The following is a 17,667-nucleotide window of genomic DNA, read 5'->3' as shown; positions in this document are numbered from 1 at the left end:
TTACAAATGCACCGCCTCCTCTCTGACACATATCCTTCAGTTGCTTCCCATTATTATTTTCTCTTGGTACTCAATTACAAACCATTATGTCATCCTCAGGCCCAGTGCCTACTCTTCCATTCATCATTTTATACCTCCTGGGAATTTCTCCCACCATTTCATCCAGCTCATCCCAAAACCTGTCTTTCTCTCACTCCTGTCATCACATGGTGCATATGCTACAATCACTGCCACTTTCACCTTCTTAAACTTGACCTTGACATACAAACATCTTGAGCTGACACATTTGTAATCTCTCATTCCACTCTGCCACACTTCATTCATCAACAAAGCAACTCCTCCTTTGCATCTTCCTCGTCCCTCCATGCCTGATCTTACATATTTCACACCCTCCCACCCCTCCACTTCACACCTTTCATTTTTGTTTCACACATTGCCATCACAACATATCTTGCCCTCTTGAACACATTCATCACTTCCACCCTCTTGCTCTCCTCATTCACACCTCTCACATTCCACATGGCCATACGAATCTGCCCATTTGGTTGGGGTCCTGGGGAGGTATTGGGCCCTCCCAGACTCTCCGAAAGTTGCCATGGTTAAGTGATTTTAGATAGGGGAATCTGGGGGACACTTAAGCCGGCAACAAACCCCGGTTATATGGCTACCACCCAGCGTAGTAAATGGTTTCCTGGATACAGAAAGCCATTTGGCTTGCCAATCAGTGTAGCGACCACATGGTATCCCTACACTGCGTGAGTGGATAGGCAATTTTTCTTTCAGCTACTGAGAACTACCAGCAAAACGAGGTGTAAAAAAAGCCACATATATTGAGGACTGGTGCTGGAAAGGGACACCTTCCCATGGAGGCACTATAACTGGGTGGCTCTACTTACCAGTTATAAAAATGTCCCTCAACTCCTCTCCTATCCTCTGCAAGGGGGATGATGCCTACAGGAGAAGCTTTAGCCGGCTGGGTTCACATTCAGATAAGACTGGGGTTTCGACAACAATCATGACTTCCAATACAATCTTCATTAACCCACTGAATATGGGAGCACTACAGGCTGAAGTAGCACTTCTACTGCAGTCCAACATCCTCCTCTTGGGAGATAGGGAAGGAGGTGAAGGATGCTTGTATAACCAGGCAACAGAGCCATCCAGCCATACTGGTGCCACATGTGAAGGCATTCCTCTCCAGCACTATGCTAATATCAAACATTATCATTCAAAACATGACCTAACAGTCAGTTACTGTACCTGAAGGATAGTGTGGACATTCTGGCTGAATGTTAACCCTCTGTCTTGTGCGCCTCCCGTTGTGTACCACTCTCGTTTCAGAATCTGCTCTATCACCTCCACTGTTGGGTGCAGTTATATACACTTAGTCTTGTATTCTAAAATGTCTTTTTCCAAACAACTGATGCTGTTTACTGGGTGAAACCACCATATCATATTTATGGGCACCAATGAAACTTTACTTGGAGATCTACTGGTAATTGTAGTTTACTGTTTACATAACTGGAGAAGACAACATGAAAAACAGGAACATATAATGAGGACTACAGCCAACAGTTGCATATTACAATCAGTCTTTATTACAAGTCTAGGATGTGTTAAAAAAAATATCATTTTCGAGCATCATGGAGAGCCGCCATTAGGTGTCCGAGGTCGACACATGCAAGCATGTTGGAATCTTCAAAAACAAACGAACAAAGAGTGTACAGCCATCTGAAGCGGGGGGTGGGGGGGTGATAAAAAGAGACAGGAAGAGCAGAGGGCAAACACAAAAAAAGAATGAAAGGTGAAGGAAAAAGAAGCCACCACCAACCACCTACAGTACTTGTACTGTACTGTAAAATGAGGGAAACTACGTATTGTGTTGAATACGAGGCTCATCTACCCATGAACCCAGTTGACTGCAGGCACACCGGGAAATCAGCTTTACAGATACCAACAAAAGCTTAAAAGCATTCGTATTTATTTATTTGAAATGAATGAAAAACAAATAAAAAAGATCCCTTACAACATGGGCTTACTGTAATGTTTAGATAGAGGACTTACTGTAATATCTGCACAGGGATGCAGAATAAACATAATAATAATAATAATAATAATAACAATAAAAAATAATGATAATTAATAATAATACTAACTATGTGGTAGGTGGGGGGCACTCACCATCCACTCACTCGATATAGTGCTGCTCTTGAGTATCTGCCCTTTCTTCTCCTCCCTCCAGTCCTTCCTTCCTCTTCTGTCTTTCTTTACTTCATCCTTTCCACATCCTTCTGCCTACGGGTGACTTTACACTCTCTCTTTTGTCTTTCTGTCGTTTAATCTTTCCTCTTCCTTCTGCCTGTGGGTGACTCAACACTGAGTGACAAGCCGAATGGTTTCCTGTACACCAGGAAACCATTTACTATGCTGGGTGGTAACCAGATAACCAAATTATGGCACCTGGTGGTTTAGAGTTTAAATACAGCGCTGCAATTGGATTGAGCCAGTGAAGGTTTATATCCAAGGGATGGTTGGGGTTATTCCTCACATAATGCCATTCAGGGATGAGTGAGGCTGGTCACTCTAATCTTAAATGTCAGGACCAACTTGCCTACCCCCAAGCTCCTATGCTAATCACAGGGCAACTTAGGATTGGATGATGGATGGATAATACTAATTTCAAGAATACTCCCTCAGTATCACTGCTTGTCATGTGAGGCAACTAAAAGGGTTGGCGGAGGGTTAGTGCCCCTCCCCGGAACACAGCTAACTAAAAAGACGTACAAGAGAGTTACTGATGTAACATGCGGCTGGACAAGAGGACCACCAAGACATAAAGTAACTTGGTGGTGGGATGAGGGTGTAGAAGCTGCAATTAAGGAGAAAAGAAGGCTTTTCCGGAAGTGGAAGAAGGGTGGTAGCAATGAGGAATATTTGGCTGCCAAGCGTAGGGCTAGGAGAGAGGTATACAGGGCAAAGTCTGAGTCACAGAGACAATTACTTGATAACCTAAATCATGGGGAAAGGAAAAATATATTTAGGGTGGCAGGTCAGGTGAAGATGGATAATCAGGATATCATAGGTGAGCAGTGTGTGAAGAATGATGAAGGAAGGGTAGTGGTGAACAGTGAGGATATTAAAGATGCATGGAGAGAGCATTATAACCGGTTGTTGAATGAGGAGTTTGACTGGGACAGGGAAGGTTTGGAGCCAGCAGATTTGGAGCCAGCAGATCCAGTGTCTGGCCCTTGGCCTTTGATTGATACTGCTACTGTGAGTGAGGCAATAGGCAGGATGAGGGTGGGGAAGGCAGCAGGTGTGTCTGGGTTGACTGCCGAAATGTTGAAGGCCTCAGGTGATATAGGGGTGAGTTTAATCACTGACCTGATAAATAGGATTATTTATGAGTGTGTTGTCCCAGATGATTGGCTGAAGAGTGTAATTGTAAATGTGTATAAAGGGAAGGGTGATGCCCTGGAAAGAGGAAATTATAGAGGTATAAAACTTTTAGATCAGATAATGAAGGTAATGGAGAGAGTTTTAGAAGGTATGATTAGAGAAAGAGTGAATATTGATGAGATGCAGTTTGGTTTTATGCCAGGTAGGGGGACCACTGATGCCATATTCATTATTCAACAGCTTCAGGAAAAATATATTGGTAGGAGAAGGGATCTTTATTTTGTTTTTGTTGATTTGGAAAAGGCCTTTGACAGAGTCCCTAGAGAGGTGGTGAAGTGGGCAATGAGAAAGCTTGGCTTGGAGGAGTGGCTGGTTAGGGTGGTTATGGCCATGTATGTGGGTGCTCACACCCAGGTGAAAGTGAATGGAGATTTGAGAGATGAGTTTTCCGTGAATGTTGGTGTGCATCAGGGGTCAGTCTTGAGTCCAATGTTGTTTATCATGGTACTTGAAGCCCTTTCACGTGACTTTAGAAACGGACTCCCGTGGGAGTTGTTGTATGCTGATGATTTGGTGTTGATTGCAGAGAATGAAAGGGAGGCGGAGGAAAGGTTTAGGAAGTGGAGAGATGGTATGGGGCAAAAGGGTTTAAGGGTAAATGCAGAGAAAACAAAAGTGATGATATCTAGGGTTGGTGGCGGTACTATCAAAGACGAGGGAGAGTGACCATGTGCAGTTTGCCACAAGGGCGTGGGAAGTAATTCCATCTTGTGCAGTGTGTGTGATAAGTGGGTGCATAAGAGATGTAGTGGTATCAGAGGTAGACTGCGAGATAATGCTGATTTTATGTGTACGGCGTGCCGGGGTGAGCAGGTGGAGATCGTCAGACCTGAAAGGATTGAACTTGCTGGTGAATCTCTTGAGTGTGTGGAAGAGTTTTTTTTATTTGGGAGACATGTTGTGTGCTGGAGGTGGGGCTGGAGCTAGCTCTGTGGCTAGGGTGAGAAGTGGTTGGAAGAAGTTCAGGGAGCTCTTGCTTCTCCTGACATTGAGAGGGCTCTCCCCACGTGCTAAGGGGTCTTTGTATGCAGCATGTGTTAGGAGTGTAATGCTGTATGGCAGTGAGACCTGGGCAATGAAGGAGGAAGACATTCGCCGGCTCAGACGTACAGAAATGACAATGATTAGGTGGATGTGCAGTGCGTCCCTGCGTCCAAGGCCTGGAGGGGCTGGGTTTACAATGGAAGAGTTGAGAGGTAGGATGGGACTTGAGTGTATTGGCGTTGTGATGAGGAGTGGTAGATTGAGGTGGTTTGGACATGTGGAGAGGATGGGGATGATAATTGGGTGAGGAAGGTGAGAAGTGTTAATATTGGGGGTGGGGTTATGAGGGGTAGACCGAGAAAGACATGGGACGAGATCATTAAGTGTGACCTTAGGGTTAAGGGACTGAACAGGGAGGCTGCAATGGATCGTGCAGCGTGGAGAGCCGCCATTAGGTGACCAAGGCCGACACATGCAAGCATGTTGGAGCCTTTAAAAACGAAACGAAAACGAAACGAAACGAAGAAGCCTCGGACAAGAACTGACCAAAAGATGACAACCAAGGACCGGACAAAGGACATGGTACGGATAGCGACGTGGAATGTAAAGGATGCGAATCATGAGGTGAAAGAGAGAAAGATTGTCCTGGTGCCCGAGGGTGTGAAAGTGGATGTATGTGGAGTAACTGACACAAAATGGATAGGAGAGAGTGTGAAAGAATGGGAGTATGCATGGGGTATATGTGCAGGAGTAGGTGAGAATGAGAGGGCTAAAGAAGGAATGTGTATTACTGTGAGTAACAGATAGAAGAACAACACAAGAGAGTATGGATCAGTTGGCTCAAGGATTGTGTGGGTAAGACTGAAACTTGGAATACAAATGTGGGCAATTGTTTGTATGTATGCGCCAACGCAAGATCATGCCAACAGAATGAGAGATGGGTTCTGGACAAATGTGGAAATGTGCATGGAAAAGTTTGGAAGGAATGAGAGAGTGTTTTCGATTGGTGATATGAATGGTAAAGTAGGGAATGTGAAGGTGGATGGAATAGTTGGTGAGTGGGGTGTGCCTGCTGTGATAGATGAGAATGGCAGTACGTCAGTGGACATTTGTGCCGGGAGGGGGTTGGTGAGAGCCAATACCCTCTTCAGACACAAAATGATACACATGTATACATGGTGAGTGATGAGAAGGATGGGTGGTGAACTGAATGAAAGGAAGGCAATGACTGATTATGTGTGTGTGGATGAAAGGATGCGAAGATGTGTAATGGCTGCAAGAGCTTATAGAGGTTGGGGGAGTGGACTTTCTGACCACTACTTGGTGATGGCCAGAATCAAGATCCAAGTAAGATGGAGAAACAGAAGATGGGAAGGATGGGAGGAAGGAGTAGCTGCAAGGAGAGTGGAAAGGTTACAAGAGGATGAGAAAAAGGCAGAATATAAGAGAGAAGTGGAGGAACGATTGGGTAAATATGAACTGGAGCAGATGGGGGACGTGGAAGGTGTGTGCAAGATTTTCACAGAAGAAATATGTGCAGCATGTGATGTGGTGTGTGGGGTGAAGAGAAGATGGAAGGGGGTGCAAGGAACAGCATGGTGGAATGAAGAGGTGAGACAGGCTGTGCTACAAAAGAAGAAAGCATACAATAAATGGATGAGACATAGAGGCGTGCAAGAAACTGAGAGGCGGAAGAGAGAGTTACATGTAGAAAGGAAGAGAGAGGTGAAAAGATTAGTAAGAGAGAGTAAGAAAAGAGTGGATGAGGAATTTGGAAGGAATTTGAGTGTAAAGTGGAGGGACTGGAAGAAAATGTTTTGGAAAGAGGTGAAGAGAGTCAGACAGGGTGGCAGTGAAGTTAGTAGGGGAGTGAAATATAAAAATGGTAGATTACTAGTGGAGAAGGGAGTAAAAGTGAGCAGATGGAGAGAACACTTTAAGGAATTGTTGAACACAGAGGATGGAAGTAATGCGAGTATAAGTGGCTGAGGAATGGCTGGGAGAAGGAGGGAGGTGAGAAGACAGGAAGAAATCAGTAGGATAGAAGTTGTCGAAGGAATGAAGAAAGTCAAATTGGGGAAAGCCCCAGGAATTGATGGAGTGTGTGGTGAAATGCTGAAGCATGGGGGAGAGATAGTAGTAGAATGGATGTGGAAGATGTGCAGATTGGCCTGGGAGGAAGGCAGTCCCGGAGGATTGGAAGTCAGGTATAATTATTCCCTTGTACAAAGGAAAAGGGGAAAAGAAGTGTGTGGTAATCATAGGGGCATTTGTTTTCTTAGTGTAATAGCAAAAGTCTATGGCAGGATACTTATTGACAGAATTAGGGAAATAACAGAAAAATTAGTTGGAGAAGAACAGGGTGGCTTTAGGATGGGAAGAGGTTGTGTAAATCATATATTCATTCTTAGATCTTTAGTGGAAAAGTTTCTAGAGAAGGGAAAGAAGTTGTATGCAGCCTTCACGGATTTGGAGAAAGCATATGACAGGGTGGATAGGCAAGACTGTGGAAAGTATTAAGAATATATGGAGTAGATGGGAAGTTGTTGAATGCTGTGAAGAGTATGTATGATGGTGAGAAGGCTGCAGTGAGTGTGGATGGTGAACTGAGTGAATTTTTCTCTTTGAAGGTTGGGTTGAAACAGGGATGTGTCATGTCTCCATGGTTGTTCAATCTGTACATGGATGGGGTAATAAAAGAGGTACAAGGTAGGGTAGTGGATGTTGGAGTGGCCCTGGTGAGAGAGGGGAGTGTTTGGAAACTCCCTGTACTGTTGTTTGCAGATGATACTGTGCTGTTAAGTGAAGACAAAGGGAAGCTGCAAGGCTTGGTGGATGAGTTTGGGAGAGTGTGTAAGAAACGGAATCTAAAGGTGAATGTAGAGAGGAGTAAAGTTGTGGTCTTCAAGAGAGATGAAGTCAGTGAATGTAGAGTGAGGTTGGATGGTGAGGAATTGGAAAATGTGAGTACAGTACGTTTAAGTACTTGGGGAGTGTGATGAGTAAGGATGGAAGTTTGGAGGGTGAAGTGCTTGAAAGGGTACAACAAGGAAGAAAGGTTGCTGGTTCTTTGAAAGCAGTGATAAGAAACAGGGAAGTGAGCATGGAAGTGAAAAAGTTACTACATGACAGTATTGTGATACCAACTCTAACATATGGAAGTGAAGCTTGGACGTTGTTGGAAAGACACAAGTCAAGAGTGAGAGCAGTGGAAATGAGTTATTTAAGAGGAGCATGTGGAGTCACATGGAGAGACAGGCTGACAAATGAGGATGTAAAGGAGCATTGTGGTGTGGATGTGATAGGAAGAGTTAGGAGGAACACACTAAGGTGGTTTGGCCATGTGGAGAGGATGGAGGGTGAGAGACTGACGAGGAAAGTGTATGTGAAAGACGGGGGGGGGCAAAGGATAAGATGGAGGGATGGAGTAGAGAGGTATATGAAAGAGGGGTGTGTGAGTTGGGATCAAGGCAGTGAAATAGCGGGGGACAGGGCGACATGGAGGTGATTTGTTTGTGGCCACCCTGTATGGGATTAAGGTGTCTGGCAATAGATAGATACAATGATAACAATAATAATAATAATAATAATAATAATAATAATAATAATGATATGACAGGGTGGATAGACAAAGATTGTGGAAAGTGTTAAGAATATATGGAGTAGATGGGAAGTTGTTGAATGCTGTGAAGAGTATGTACGATGGTGCGAAGGCTGCAGTGCATGTGGATGGTGAACTAAGTGAATTTTTCTCTTAGAAAGTTGGGTTGAAATAGGGATGTGTCATGTCTCCACGGTTGTTCAATCTGTACATGGATGGGGTAATAAAAGAGGTACAAAGTAGGGTAGTGGATGCTGGAGTGGCCCCAGTGAGAGAGAATAGTGTTTGGAAACTCCCTGTACTGTTATTTGCAGATGATACTGTGTTGTTCAGTGAAGATGAAGGGGAGCTGCAAGACTTGGTGGATGAGTTTGGGAGAGTGTGTAAGAAACGGAATCTGAAGGTGAATGTAGGGAAGAGTAAAGTGATGGTCTTTGAGAGAGGTGAAGTCAGTGAACGTACAGCGAGGCTGGATGGTGAGGAATTGGAAAATGTGAGTACGTTTAAGTACTTGGGTAGTGTGATGAGTAAGGATGGAGGTTTGGAGGGTGAAGTGCTTGAAAGGGTACAACAGGGAAGAAAGGTTGCTGGTTCTTTGAAAGCAGTGATAAGAAACAGGGAAGTGAGCATGGAAGTGAAAAAGTTACTACATGACAGTATTGTGATACCAACTCTAACGTACGGAAGTGAAGCTTGGACGTTGTTGGAAGGACACAAGTCAAGAGTGAGAGCAGTGGAAATGAGTTATTTAAGAGGAGCCTGTGGAGTCACATGGAGAGACAGGCTGACAAATGAGGATATAAAGGAGCGTTGTGGTGCTGATGTGGATGTGATAAGAATCGTTATGAGGAACACACTGAGGTGGTTTGGCCATGTGGAGAGGATGGAGGGTGAAAGACTGACGAAGAGAGTGTATGTGAGTGAGGTGGAGGGGGGAAGAGGGAGGGGGAGGCCAAGGATGAGATGGAGGGATGGGTTGGAGAGGTATATGAGAGAGGGGGGTGTGAGTTGGGAGCAGGGCAGTGAAATGGCGGGAGACAGGGCGACTTGGAGGCGATTTGTTTGTGGCCACCCCAAACGGGATTGAGGCGTCTGGCAATAGATAGATAGAATAATAATAATAATAATAAATACAGTAATAATCATAACTGGTGGTGTCAGGGGGTGCTCAACATCCATGCACTCGATGTAGTGCTGCTTTGGGTGTCTGCCCTTTCCTCTCTTCTTTCCTTCCTCTTCTGTCATTCTTTCCTTCATTCTTAACTCTTCCTTCTGCCTACGGGTGACTTTACATTACACTCCCTCTTCTGTGTTTCTTTCCTTCATTTTGTCCTCTTCCTTCTGTCTATGGGTGACTCTACACTGAGTGACATGCCAAATGGTTTCCTATACACCAGGAAACCATTTACTATACTGGGTAGTAACCATACAACCAAATTATGGCGCCTGGTGGTTTAGTGGGTAATTAAGGTGCTCCAATTGGATTGAGCCTGTGTAGGTTTATATCCAAGGGGTGGTTGGAGTTTATTGCTCAGGTAATGCCACTCAGGGATGAGTGAGGCTAGTCACTCTCATCTTAAACGTCAGGACCAACTTGCCTAATCCCGGGCTCCTCCGCTCCTCATGGGGCAACACAGGCTTGGATGATGGATGGATGTATATATATATATATATATATATATATATATATATATATATATATATATATATATATATATATATACAGTATATATATATATATACTCTCTCTCTCTCTCTCTCTCTATATACATACACTGGTATATATATATATATATATATATATATATATATATATATATATATATATAAAGTGGCTGTTGATTAACTTCATGTATAGTACTGTACAAAATTGCATCTGTGGCCGTGGCATTTACTAAACTCTATCGCTTTCTGTCATCACAGCTCTTTCAAGATCTTAACTTCTCATGAAAAGTAAAGTCGTAAGTTACCTCTTATGGGAAACGAAAGAATTAAGCCGCCTTATAGATAAGGGCAGCTTATTGTACAGTCTCTGTGCAAGAGAAATTTACCACTCAGAGAAAAGTGACTACTAGACAGCTCCCAGTTTTTCAAGATGCAAGTATCATCGCTGCTCCACAGGATTGCACTAAAATGAGCTGGTGAACGTTGCATTAAGTCAGCAAGATGCTAAGGTTCATCAAACCTACGAACCTTGAAAGTCATATGATAAAGTATAAATTCAGTTGTAGCTTTTCTGATTGCCAACAATGCAACTCTATACAGTATGACGTTGTGGAGGTTCTTGGTGGAAGACAAAAAACAAGCCTTGCAGCTCTATTTATGACAGACTGAACTTTCTTTAATCGATAATTTGGGAGGCCAAAAATAAAGCATTGCAAGAATCAAGAAAAGACAAGATAGCTGAGTTAACTAAAGCCAAGAGGAAGTGCTGCACTGTTCTCACAGACACATGACAAAGTAAGAATGGGAAGTTTTCCTTTAAGTCTTGGTTGTCAGAGTGAAATATGTTCTATTTGCTTCATTAACACTGTTAAAATACATGAACAAGTTGAACAAAGCCTCCCTGGAGGCTGTGTGTTGGTTGGCAAGGCCTTGGCGCATAATGTAAAAAAAAAAAAAAAATTCACATTCTTCTCTGTCTTATGCAATGCCACCACAGAAAATAATGGTCACTTTACAGGTTCTTTTTCTTGTTTACAGCTGGCATAAACCACAACAAAATTAGGCGTAACACTCCAAAAATGCAGCCACATTCAGGGAGCTCAAAAAAACTAATCCTCCCCCTCCAAGTTCACAAAAGCAACCAAGTGGGGATGCAGGGTGTTCAAGCAGCATTGCCAATACCTCTGCACTGCCAGACATATGAATCTCTGCTTGCCTTCCTGGGAAGCACTAAAGAGGGCATGATGTCAATTTGCACCCTGTAGTTGGGTGCCACCTATCTTTCTGGTGAGCACTGTACATATAATGTTAGACAATTACAGTGATCCCTTGGTATAGCACACCTGGTTATAATGATTTTATTATCAATGTAAGATGAAAATCTGCACTCCTGCCATTACAGCACATTTCTCAGCTCAACAATGATTGTACAATGTCTGTGGTTTCTGATAGCTTTAAAGGATTCAAAGATAAGGCTCTACTTGAAGAGTTAATCTCATGTGGTGGAGATCACTAACTCTTCACCCCCTGGCCTCAGAACTTGACCTCAAGCCCACCTAAAGTCTCTCTATGATATGTATTTTTCCTTTTTGTTTCCCTTTCATCACTTTCTATTAACCTAAACATGCCTAGGTGTGTTTCTGATACTTATCATAACAGTATGTAAGTACTCAATGAGTCTATATTGTTGTAAAAGGGAAAATTTTTATTTGCACTTGGGGTGCCTGGTACTGTACCAATTAGGATCAATCCCACAGGTTCTGTGTATTCATTATTGTGCCATTTCGCCAGCATGCACAATGTTTGGCACCAATTACGCACTATAACCAAGGGATCACTGTATTCAGTACTGCAGCTAACAATTAATCTGTGATAAAAAAGAAATAAAAGTAATGAAACTGTACCCTGTATAAAGACATGGAAGCTACATACAGTTAAATTAATACAGTACACCAAGCCCTCATTTTTTTGACAGGCCGTTATTTGACAATTCGCTGTTTTGACATTTATAAATCTATACCCTTTTTCGTTGTTCGACATGGTTATACCCACCATTTTGACAATTCAAACTGTGTGCCACCAGACAGACTGGCTGAGCTACCTGTCTCCTGCACTCTGCCCTGCTGATTGGTTGCCTATTTATCGGTCTACATTTCTTTTTGGCCTCGTGGAATACTACGGCACCACCATGGCTCCATCCAAGACCCCTACCATTACCCCTGTCAAGCACAGTCACGTGCTCACCAACCTGAGTGTTTTGTCATAACATGGTCGGGTGATGATCAGGGTTGCCAGATCTGAACTCTGCCACGTTACCAAACTCCTCAATTTTCATTATCAAATTTAACTTTTCATTACCAAATTCTTAATGCAAGCATTTACTCTTCACTAATTATATATACGAATGGAAATAATCACTCCCCTTATAATTAGCAGCATGTTGAGGCTGGTCACTCTCATCTTAAATGTCGGGACCAACTGCTTAGCCCCGGGCTCCTACGCTCCTCATGGGGCAATGTAGGATTGGATGATGAATGAATGATGAATGATTATTTTTGCGCTATGTAGGCTAGCAGATTAATTAAAGAGAACAGACAATCCACCATCTCCATCCTCTGTATCTTCATATGTGTGAAAAATCCGTTTGGTAATGAATCAGCACAAATTTTTCGTTACCAAACTGGCCCACATTTGGCAACAAAAAATACCAAATGGCAACCCTGGTGATGACTGTGAAAATGATTTACAAATGCTCTTAACACACAATACTGTTTTGGCGCCAGTTTTACATATGCACATCTTAGTTTGCACTAGGTTAGGTAGGTTATAATCATTGGAGGATCCTGGAGGCAAAGCCCCCCAGCTAGGTTTCAGTGCTACCGGTTAGGTTTCCACTGCTATACAGTATATGGTTTTAAATTGAATAAATTTTTGAGTTTGTTTGGTGTGGTGACATCATGTACAGTTGGTGGGATAGGCAACAAACTCGCTACCGAAGGCATTCAAGTAGCTTTCTTTAATATCGCTAAGTAGGTATACTGTATTTCGTTTATTCTCCAATATTTTTTTGATCAAAAATCAAATGTCAATCATCTCAGATGTATGTTGTACTAAAATAATTTTCCTTGAGAACACAGGTCTATAAGAAAACAGCTAAAATCCCTGTGTCACTTTCGTTCATATTTACCAATATTCTTTTCATCTTTACTGAATATTTTTTGAATGAAGAAAGTGGTCAGGAACCTAACCCCCTTATTTCTTAACAATCTTATGGGAAAAATTGGTTTGTTATTCGATCGATTCATTATTCAACCACTTTTTCTGGAAGGCATCCCCATTGAATAGTGGGGGAGAGATGTATTGCATCAAATTACAGTACTGTAATTACGGTATATGTAGAAAACTTAGATACAGATACAGTACTGTATACATATTCTCAGGTCAGGGGACTCAGCTGCATTTACAAAGTTTGAGTTTAGACTACTACGTATACACACTCTCTTCTAAAAAACTACAACCTGTTCCCTAGGGTAGGCTAGATTCATGTCTTGGAGGGCAGATGAAGTCAATAACATAAGCCCTAATGAAATGTTTTGAGTCTCTATACTAATTCTGTTTATATGTAATGAAACCAGGTAACTCTCACACTTGAATACTAGGTCATGACTGCATGAAATTCAATAAGCTGTAGTTATGAGGAAGGACTACGTCTTTTTTGCTGTTAGTCAAACAGACTTTCCGTTTTTACTGCACACTGCCATCAACCAAGGTGAAGGAGGTTTAGGACCTTCATCAGGCTAGAAAAAATGCACAACAGTGTTGTCTTGACATACCAATGGACTGTCTGATATCTTGGTGGTGTGGAAGCGCAGCGAGGCCAGTGAGGGCAGAGACAAGAACAGTAGCAGTTGACATGCTCACCACTGATGGCAGGAAGTTACACAGGTACCGACATACTGCCAATGCAAGATCCTCTATGCCCATAGTACGCACAGCATCAGCACCCTCTAGCTTCTTGGCAACTATGCGTAAGATGGCTGACACACAAAAAAACATAATCAGCAACACAGCATTATTAACAAGAAAAGATAAATGAACACAAACATACAAATCCATTAAAAGTACAATATAAACTTATCATCAAACTCCTGACCCTTATTTCCACAGGAAAATAAGGCAAAGCAGGATCCAGAACAAGGAATACGAATGCATACACACATATACATACTCATATTAATAATGAAAAAAAAAAAAAGTTCTAAATACTGAATATAGTGACATTACAGTACCTCCTTCAGTTGTAGTGACATGAATATTTCAGTACTCTCCAAGCTTTGCAAAATCTAAGAATACAGTAATCCCCCATTTATTATTACCAGATACAGTACTGTTGCATCCCCGTCCCACACTGAAACAGGCTCCAACAGAAGAGTTCAGTATAGGATGGACATTGCCCAGTGAGATGTTCTTCCTAGAGGCAACCTTTTTGTGTACAACAACACAGAGCAGCACAGGAATAGTTAAGAAACACTGGATTCTTAAGTTCACTGTTTTTATTTCCAAATAATTGCACTTAATGCTCGTCAACTACACTTCACTGTTTTCACAAGTATCGGACCTATACAATCTTCACTAACTGCACTGACACTGAACTACACTCAAACTGAACTGAAAAGTGACTGAAACTGTTCTAGTCTCTTCCCCATCCTTATATAAGTTTCCTGTATTCTAGAGTGAGCTGCTACTTCTCCACAGTTCTTGTACATTTTGCGGGACAACAGTTACCAATTCGGAAACATCCAAAACATGCCCGAGCTTACTTAAAATGCATAACACTCTAAATTATTTAGTATACAAACTGAGATGAAATTACATAATTTAACAAACAGTCACATAAATAAAACATTATAGAGAAAAAGAGCACAAAATTTAACGCACAACTTTACAAAATACCTCTGCTCACAAACAGCAGGCTAACTGGCAACTCTAACATGTCAAGAAAAATTTGAGAATCGTCGGGAATACTCCAGCACTACCTAACTAGCAAATCCTGCTTCTCAACAGTATTCTTCATTATTTGACAATGCAAAAATCTGGCTGAATTAAGGGAACATTCATTTATTATTGCATTAACCAACAGTGCACATAGAAACCAAATATTTCAGAATGCATGTCACTCCTTTAACACTGATAATGCCTGCCAAAACAAAGGCCACTGCCCATTCAACTTCAGTCACAATGAGTAAGCCATCTGTGCTGGTGGGCAACAAGTTTGTCATGGAATTTATAGCATTTGTTGATGTACCAGAGCTTTTGCAGGGAATTACTTATATTGCTTGCCTTTGCATACCTGTAGCTCCTTCGTGAAAATAATAAAATGCTTATGTAAATATGCAGGCAGTTGATGCCAGGCTGACTTTTGTGTTTAATAGCTTATGTAGCTAGTCAACTGTTTTCAGATCTACTCATAATCAGCTATGCATCTCAATTTCTTTTGATAAATAAACCAATATTCTTAGTACCTATAGCTCCTTCTGGTGAAAAAAATATAATGTTTACATAAATATGTAGGTTATGCAGTGCCAGCCTGTTTCTGTGTTACATAACTTACAGCTAGTCCCTTGCTTTTGGGTCTAATCATATCAATCTATGCATCTCATTATTCATGACAAAATATTCTTAGCATCTGTAGTTCCTTCTCTGGAAAACATTCCTCTCCACAGTCAAAGACACGGGCTCAGAAAACTAAAGCTCCTTTCTAAGAAGATACTGGAAGATCTCCACTAAAGTTAGTAGATCCCCCACGAAAAAGGGTGACAGGTGGACTCTGCCTCATTGGAGAACACTATCACTTAGCAGCTGGCAGACTCCAAACCCCTGACAAGCAATCGTGCTCCTCAAGCTGGAGAACCACAGCTGCTAGACTCCTCCTCTGAAGGCAAGATGGAGAGTGGCCCCCAAGAGAAAAAATACCTCCAGATACACCACTGCCTCTGGAAAACAGGGACAGCTAAGGGGTTCCAGGTAAAGGCTGGAGCCCCTTCAGATAATTTTCTTCAAAGCTAGGTCAGTTAGAAACAAACTGCCCAAACTCAAGACACTCATGGCTACAGAACATTTAGATGCTGTGGACATCTGCCATGGATTCGTAGCGACAGAAGAGATTTTGTTGGACAGTTTGAAATTTGTTACAAAATGTTCCATAAACACTTTATTAAATGAGACAGGGATGGGATTTTAATGTATGTCTGTGGAAGGTAAAATCTTGTTGACTAAAATTAGACCAGACCAAGAAGTATTAGGTGTGGACTTTCATATAACCAACATTATGTACATGACAGTTCTCCACATCAGCTTGCTAACAAGGATGAAGATACAGTATGTACAGAAGTCTGAGAAGGGTAGTTAATGGTAAAACTTTTGTAATTCTTGATGACTTCAACTGTCACATAAACTGGGATGACAGAACAGCTTATGCTGAAGGTAAGCAGCTTGTAGACTGCTGATGAAAAATTTCTGTCCCAGTGAGATTATGAACCAGCTACAGGCAATTGCATCCAACACTTTGTGTTCACTACAAAAGATGAAAGTGTTACCAGTTTGTCTGTTGGGGAATCATCAGGAATATGTGATCACAACCTGATTAACACTTTGGCCGGCCGATGATGTTATATGTGTCATCCAAACAACGTCCGTAAGCAGGCTGATGACGAAATTTATGTCAATGAAGTAAAATATTCGCCAAAAATCCATTTATTGTTCGATGTTCATGGGACTAAGTTTAAAATGTAAGCCAATGTCTTCCCATTCTTCCTGTGCTCTAAAAATATCATTGGGCCGTAAGTAAACTTACTGTATATGGTTTCTGTATTTTGCTAATGTGTGGGGTGCTCCCCACATACAGCTCTTCTCAACAAGGTGGAGTCAAAGGCTTTTTGTCTCCTTAACTCTCCTCCTCTTACTGGCTCTCTCCAACCTCTGTCTTTTCACTGCACTGTTGCATCTTTATCTCTTTTCTATCACTACTTCAATGGTCACTGCTCCTCAGAACTGTCTGGTTGCGTCCCTCCACCTCCATGACAGGGTGTCTAGCAACAAACTCTCATCCTTTTTCTGTCCAGTTCTCTAATGCAATAGCTAACTGTTACTTTCAATCCTTCATTTATGCAACAGGTCAACTCTGGAACTGTCTCCCTCTGGCAGTATTTCCTACTTCCTATGATCTCCAGTCTTTCAAATACAGTGTGTCCAGGCATCTTGAAATGAACAGATCTTGAAACTGGCTCTGTTGTATTGTTTTGTTTTTTTCTTGGAAGGAATGGTTTGTGGGTTTCTGGCCTTTGGTTCCTTCCTCCCCCTCCAAAAAAAAAAAAGTATATTTATCCTTTTGCTACATGTACTGTGTTAGAAACAGTGAGTTTGTGCTCTGTTCAGTCTTGAATGCAAACATTACTGTAGAACAAACTCAAACAAACAATTAGAGACTAAAATGAAAGAAGTAGCATGCAAAATATCGTGAGAAAGAAAATACAATATGAGTACTGTACAAAAATTTACGAGACAATGCACTGATGTAGCGCATCTGGCCTTCGCTACGATGTTGGTAATAGTGCTGCTGGTTGTTTGCTCATTATTTTATACATATGTTACTGTAGAAGAAACACCTGTGAACAAAGAAAGACTAAAATGAATAACACAAAAAATTTCAAAAATAAAAAGTATAGACATTTACGGAAACTGCTTACATTTTTTCACGTCGTTGTACCTTCTGTTATAGTACTGGTAATGCCGGCATTATATTCAATTTTATGTGCATATATCCTCATAGAAAAATCAACTGCAAAAACTTTGATACTGAAATGAATAATTTAGCATGATAAACAAGGTCAGAAATAAGAAAAGAATATAAACATTTGTGAGTAACTACATGCTGCCAGGCAACCCCCGGCCGACCTTGC

The 17,667-nt window shown here is 41.7% G+C and overlaps 1 protein-coding gene across 1 annotated transcript in view; it reads right to left on the bottom strand.

Moving 5' to 3' along the window:
* Positions 1 to 17,667, bottom strand: part of Fancd2 (Fanconi anemia complementation group D2) — a 193,099-nt gene that overhangs the window by 31,018 nt on the left and 144,414 nt on the right. Inside the window, exons 22-23 of the mRNA XM_080266338.1 lie at positions 13,543 to 13,746; positions 1,261 to 1,361 (exon numbers count right to left, since the gene is read on the bottom strand). Of these exons, the coding sequence (XP_080122464.1) occupies positions 1,261 to 1,361; positions 13,543 to 13,746 (305 nt within the window). The remainder of the gene's footprint in view (positions 1 to 1,260; positions 1,362 to 13,542; positions 13,747 to 17,667) is intronic.

Source organism: Coenobita brevimanus, chromosome 20, assembly GCF_032717465.1.
Source record: "Coenobita brevimanus isolate Jiangsu-jjx chromosome 20, ASM3271746v2, whole genome shotgun sequence".
Classification (NCBI taxonomy): Eukaryota; Metazoa; Arthropoda; class Malacostraca; order Decapoda; family Coenobitidae; genus Coenobita; species Coenobita brevimanus.
Note: the sequence above shows the minus strand (reverse complement) of the source record. Positions and strands in the feature narration are given on the sequence as shown.